Consider the following 6,899-nt stretch of genomic DNA (forward strand, 5'->3'; position numbering starts at 1 on the left):
CTCTTGTGAAAAGTATGTTGGAATGGAGAGCCACCAAATGTTGATTGAAACAATAATTAGCCACTAAATAGTAAGCTATTATATGAGAAGAAATTTAATTCGTGTACACTTCTCATACCTTCTTCAGTCCGGTCAACCGAGAGCTACATAAAGTGCATCCAGATAAAATTTCTGCCTACATTTATATTTATCTCAAATAAATGCTTCTCCTCGCTGAGGAATCTTTATTTTTAGTTTAAACAAAAGTGGGATGTGCCTTGGGAATAACCCTCCAAGATTTGGCGTGTTCGTTTTTAAAGAAAACATATATGTGTCTTGATTTTGGATAAGAAGAATAGCCCAGCAGCACATTATAGATAGCCATTATATTTATGTCAATAAAGAGATTTTACGCACAAATTGGTATTGTGTTATTAGATGAACGGGCGAGAGAATTAGCTTTTCAAATGGAGCATTGGATGTGGTGCAGCCGAATTCAACAGCCTTCGGAACTAGGATCGGTCATTCCGTTACTTAATAGTTTTTCTCATAATTAATAACTCTGCCTTGCAAAATTAACCTTGGAAAAATTACTAACTAGCTTCATGATTTGTCTCCATTTAAATCGGTACCCGCCTAATCATTCCCCTTTTTTCCGTTTTCCGAGGCGTTCATTCAGTGGATTTGTGGAATTATATGAAGGGAAATTGGTTTCACTTTTGATTGTTCAAATGTGCTAGAAGTTAATTCATTGTTAAATGGTAAGCACTGTCCTTATTCATGTATTTCCTGAAATGCCCAATGGTCTTTGTGGCCTCTAAGCAGACAGGGCTGGTTTTTTTGTTGCTTACAGCAATCTTAAATCCTTTTTATGCGGAGTATTTATTTCAAGTTGTGACTCTTCAAAATTTTAAATAGAGTCGTGATTTGTGAAAGTTTAGCTTATTTTAATTTGGTGCAAGATGGAATGCGGTGAGTGTAACATCGTTTAAAATGAAAACAGGAGATAGGTAGACTACAGGTATCTATGATATGTTCCGACTCGGATCTGTAGATTCTCCAAACAAAAACCTATTTGCTATAAATTACGGCTGAGTTTAAGCAGTATAAAATATATGGTTATACGTACGTTGTGTGATAACTGGGCTGCATATCACCTTGGTAGTTAAAAGAATTTGTCACGGGCTCTTTAGTCGTGTCATATCACGTCTTCTGATGTCATGTCCTATGGCTACCTGAAGTCATCCGCTTGTATTATATTTGATATTTCTACGGCTTCATTGGCCTAAAATGATATGGTACCTTTCCGAAATTTATGACTGGCCTGATGATGACGTCGAAACCTAGATCTTGTTTTATTAAAGTTCGTGTGGAATTACAAAGTTACTTATTTCATTTCGACATTCCGAAGTATACTTTGAATCTGTGTAGGCAGCGTCAGAAAACTTTAATTCAGGTAAATTTTTCGAGAGTACGCAACTCAAACCGTGTCTCTCTCACCGATAATTTGTCTATTGGCCACTCTAAAGAAAATAATGCATCCTTCTTTATAAATCTTAAGCTTCGTTTATTGTTACTCATTTTTCGAAGATCTGTCAGATTTAAATTCGTAAGAAAAATGCGATACTTGCATTGAAAATGTATTTAAAGTATTTAAAAATTTTGTTTTTGTTCTTTCGTAGACTTTTTTTCGATTTTCTCATGTTTTAACGTCGGGTGAATCGATCACATGAATTGCTGAGACGATGACTCGAGGAAATGATATACCTTGCCGTCAAGTCCCACCTATTAGACATTCTTTTCTTTAAAAAATTGTTAAATCAGATTGACGCTATTGAATATAACGGTGACTAGTAAGGGCCGAAAAATTCCTTCCATCTGTGGAAAGATGTTGTGACTATTCGCCAAAAAATGATAAGTTTTCCGAAATGAGATTAATCTTTACTAAATATCGGAATTTTGTCTGTAGCCAGTGTTGATAGTAAAGAGAGTTACTAATTACCTCACTGGGAATCAGTATTGATTGATAAACTCGTTTAAATAAATCATTTTGGCAAAATGATGAATCTGGTTTCACGGAAACATTCGGGGAACAAATCTACGCTGTTCACGAGTTCGGCTGTTTGATAATTTGAAATATTTCGACCTCATCAAAAATAACATTGTGCGATTTTAATGACATCATAGTCGTTCCTAAAAACTTCACTCACTCGTACGTTTCCTTTTCTTGGGTGAAACTTATTTTTATTTTCTTCATTGCTTAGTTATCAAATTCGATATTATTATATGTTCCTTGTCGTGCAAAGTTTGTGCTTGTTGCATGTATGTTAAAGCGTGTTACATGTATGAGTTGACCACAAACATGCTTATAAACATGCTTGTAATAAAGCCGTTACGTTTTATGTGCCTTACTTTAAGCAAAGAGTTGAACCGCACGTGGCTTTACATCTCTTGCTTGAATCAAATTGTTGAAGTAGGGCAGAAAAAAATTACCGGTCCGCCGTTGTGACAGGTGACACCACACCCTTTCCAATTCACCCAGAAAAAAGTATTTCAAGGGAGAATTCACGCTCAGTGATATGAAAATTGTCCCGAAATGACCTCATGGACATGGTCAAACTGTAATTGATTAATACAATCCTAGACATCTATCTGGAATTTGATTTGGCAAATATTATGTGCTATCTCATTGAGTTTCAGGAGCGTTCTTTTCACATTTTGACAAATAATGGATAGATTCGCGTGAAAGTTTTGGTTTTCAGAATTCTCTCATAATTTCTGAAAATTCATCCCAAGTTTATTTTAAGATGTTATCTTCATGACAGACTGACCAATTTTTCCTCATTTTAGTAAATTTGAAGTACTTCACTATGATTTCGTGTTCCTAACATAATGCTACTAATAATTATCCGGGCGAAGACTTATACACTGACACCCCGAGTGTTTTGGGCATAACTAGATAATTCAACTAATTTGAAAAGAAGCCATGAAAAACTATTGGAATGGCCATATTATACTCTAGCTAAGGTGTCCTAATAGTTTTATCGGGCTATAATGTGCAGGCAAAAGACGAGGAAAATAGCCTTGATCATGCCAAGCGAGGTAATAGTGGTATGTGTTATCGAATTTCATTTTTGAAGTCATTCGACTTCTATTTCTATAATTTCTCTCACTCTGTTAGTCTCATCTATTTATTCTCGGTAGGCATTCATCGGAGATATCTATAAATCAACACTTTAAAGTGCCATTTACTTAAACCGCGCTTTTCATTTTCGTTAATTTGAAATTTTAATTTTTCAAACGAATAAAATGTTTTGGCACTTTCGTTATCTAAAGAGTTCATAGCTTTAAAGAATTGTCAAATTTATCGCCAAACTTTATCATTCGTTTGCATTAATTCAGCCTTGTATAGAATTATTGATCTGGTTCATTTTGAGTTGATTAATGCTGACAATTTATATCCCTGTGACTCGCGCGAAACCCAGTAATAGAAATAATTGTGTATTAGCCATACGCATTAAAAACAGGAGAATACTCTTGGTGAAAATGAAAAGTGTTAACACGATGGCATATATATAAAAAAACATAAAAAAACCATAAGCACAGTAATCAACTCGAAGGTCGGTTTGGTAGGTGTTTGTAGAGTTCACCCAGTACTAAGCCCGACGGCGTGTGAAATTCGCACATCAGGGTAGGGGGCCAGTTCCTTTCCCTGGGCCGGTTATGGTTTCCCAGGAAGATATGGTACTCGAAAAATTACATAGCTTGGGTGGAGCTGCAGGTGCTCGGAGAAGCTCTCCCGGGAATCAAGCTCGGGCCCTCTCAGTAGTCGAACGCTCTACCTCTGGACTACCGCGACCCACAAGTATGTATGCATAATTTCAGGGATAGTCGTTTTTTCCTTTATTACATTGAAAAATGAATTTTTCGTATTATGATTGTGCATTTCTCGAAGCTAAATGTATTTTTAAAGTATAAACAATTGATTTCTGATCTAATGGTTAATTTAATAAGTAAAATTGTCTTCTTTTTATAGCTCGAAAAATTTTTTCCTTGAGATATATTTTCTGCAGGAAACGTCGAAGTATCATGTGCTCAATGGATTGTTACATCTACTTTGATAAAAACGTTAATAGAGTAATTTCAATGGTACCTATTCGTGCTATATTGAACTTTATTTATATTTAGTGGTTAACTTTGAATGGAATAATCATAGGTTATCCTTTGGTTAAAAAAAACCTTCGACAGTATACTATATATACTCATGCGTGCAAATAACAATTTGATGTACCTAGGTGCACCAGATTGATGCAGTCATACAACACAGTAATTCTCACTGTAGAATTCCAAGTTTCTTTGTATCTCTGGTCCTTTTTTTAACTAAGGACGAAAATATTCCAGTTTTATTAGGACAGTAATCCGTTGGAATTTTTCTAATCTCTCATGCTGTCTATAGCTTCACCACCCTAATTAAATTTCTCTCGAGGCATTGTGCAGCAAAATATTCTTTCATCATAGTAGTTAATTATTTCATATTACATTGACTTTTCAATTTTACTATATAGGTATTTGTTGTACAACCTGTATCTTAAGGTTATACAAAAATAAAAAAAGACGAGATTCAAACCAATCTCAAAACGCAGTGGTGAGAGTTATTGCTGTTTCTTTCGTGGGTAATTTAATTTTTCCTTTTAATTTAACGTACCTCGTGTACGATTTTGGTCTCTGGTCTTTTTCTGCTGCTACTTTTGAACCTCCGTAAAAATTTTTAATAAGTTATAAAATATCTCTTTTTAACCTCATTACATATTTATAATCAGTATTTTTATCCACATATGTTAACAATTTCATTCGAGTCCGTTAGTGCTTATCATATTTTGGAGAATCGTACTTCACTGCTTATTCGTGCGATTCCAAAATATTAGACTATCAAATCTTTTGTTGTTTCATCAAGTTCTATGAAAGCGTGTGGAGAGCTGTATCGCGGAAGAGTATTCACTTATTTCCCCAGCCCTTTCAAATATGGAGTGGCATTCTTTTTATAACGCAATTTCTGTGCGGTATTGCATGAGATGGACTAACAGTTACTTTCACCTGTTTTTAGATAACGGTGGCGTGTCTTTATGCAAGGGAAAGTTAATGCAGGACCATGCCCTCGAAAAACTTTGGTTTTGACTTTAGTTCCCGAAGGTTTGCTGCGCTAATTATTGTTATCAATATTAAATTAAATCAATCTGTATTGCCGTTTTAATGATTTTATAAAATGTAATTGATTCTGTTGATGTGGGTGGGCATTTTAGAAACATGTTAACGCCTATTTTTTCCGAGACGAATCATGATTAAATGTTCATCGTTGTATTTGATTAATGAGAGCTAATTCCCCTCGAAAATTGAATCTGAGACTTTTAACACTTATTTCACTTATTCTTTGTTATGAACTGACTTATTGCGCAATTCCTCTGACCGGTTTCAATAAATATGGGCATAATTGGACATTTCTCCATTTAAAATCATTTTAGTTTTGGCATGTGTGATTTAAATGGCACGGACAATTATGGAAAAGCTTATTCAGCATTGATCGATGATCATTGACCCCGTTCCTACCAACTCTTTAATTAAATTTGGTTTTCTTAAGGACAAATTAAGTATGGTCACCAGTATTCATTTAATTTCTGAATTCCATTTTATGTAATACATTATTGAGTAAGTTAGGTCGTAGAGAAGAGAAATGGTAATTAATTCATTTGGATTTTTCCTACGATCGAATATTTAAACAGCTACTGAATGCGGCCGGTGAATTGATGATGATCTAAAGAGATTGGGTTTATTTTAATTAGAATAAAAAGTTTAAAGTTTTGTTGAATGGGTTTTTATTATTTCATGGTATAAATACTTTTCATCCAAAGATGAAAACTCTCCTGGGGTATAATTTAGTGGATGAGGGTCTTGCCGTAGGCGACGGGGGCGGCGGCGTAGGCCAGGGGAGCGTGGTAGGCAGCGGCAACGGGGGCGTGGTAGGCGAGGGGAGCGGCATAAGCCCTGGAGACGATGGGTGCAGCGACCTTAGCGACGACGGGAGCGGCGACGGCGGCCTTGACGACGGTGGCGGCTTCCTTGCGGACGACGGCGTTGAATCCGTTGACGGGGTCGGCGGTGTAGTCGACGATGCGGCGGGTGCCGTCGGCTTCGATGAGGCTGTACTGTCCAGAGACGACGTCTCCGTCGCGGGTCTCGGACTGTCCCTTGGAGTCTCCGGTCAGGGCATCCTGGATGTCATAGGAGTAGCTGTAGTGAGGGTTGGGGTCGTAGTCGGTGTCGACGACGGCCTTGGCGACGGGGGCGGCGACAACGGCCCTAGCGACGGGGGCGGCGTAGGCAACGGCGGGTGCGGCGTAGCCGAGTGAAGGAATGAGTCCAGCACGGGCGACGGCCAGGAGGGCGGCGAAGACGACGAACTGTTGGAAGAAGCCATATTATTTAGAAGAACTTCTTATAAGTGTTTTTCTCTATTATAAGTGCTATTTATCATCTTCGAATCGTCTTCAAATCCACTAAAAGCATAATGAATCGTCTGCATTTGATGTGGTAATTAAGATTGATGGGGGCTTTTTGTTTGAGTTAGAAGTAGTATTTCTTACTTTTCCATGTATTTCCCCTTACCTCGGTAAATACTTATCGCCAAATACCAAAAAATAACTTTTAATTTTTATTCTTGGAGCTGATTGATATTCTGTTTAGTAGTAAGATTCGTTTAAAGTGATTCGTTCGAGTGTAGTGCTGATTTCAACTCGATAGTTAAATCAGGCAAAAACAAAAATTGCACGTTTTAATCGTTATTTAACCGGTGAATAATTTCACACGAGACGAATGGTCACCTCATGTTCAACCAGTGTTTTGGAAGAGCTCACCTTGAATGCCAT

General features: G+C 37.0%; 1 protein-coding gene across 1 annotated transcript; it reads right to left on the reverse strand.

Annotated features, from left to right (window-relative positions):
- Positions 1–5,909: 5,909 nt before the first annotated feature.
- LOC139686393 (larval cuticle protein A3A-like) lies at positions 5,910–6,899 on the reverse strand. The gene is made up of 2 exons (XM_071583589.1): positions 6,888–6,899; positions 5,910–6,434 (listed from the first exon to the last, which is right to left on the reverse strand). The coding sequence occupies exons 1-2, from the start codon at positions 6,897–6,899 to the stop codon at positions 5,910–5,912; spliced, it is 537 nt and encodes a 178-aa protein (XP_071439690.1).

Source organism: Hetaerina americana, unplaced genomic scaffold, assembly GCF_022747635.1.
Source record: "Hetaerina americana unplaced genomic scaffold, ioHetAmer1.1.p SCAF_1, whole genome shotgun sequence".
Taxonomy (NCBI): domain Eukaryota; kingdom Metazoa; phylum Arthropoda; class Insecta; order Odonata; family Calopterygidae; genus Hetaerina; species Hetaerina americana.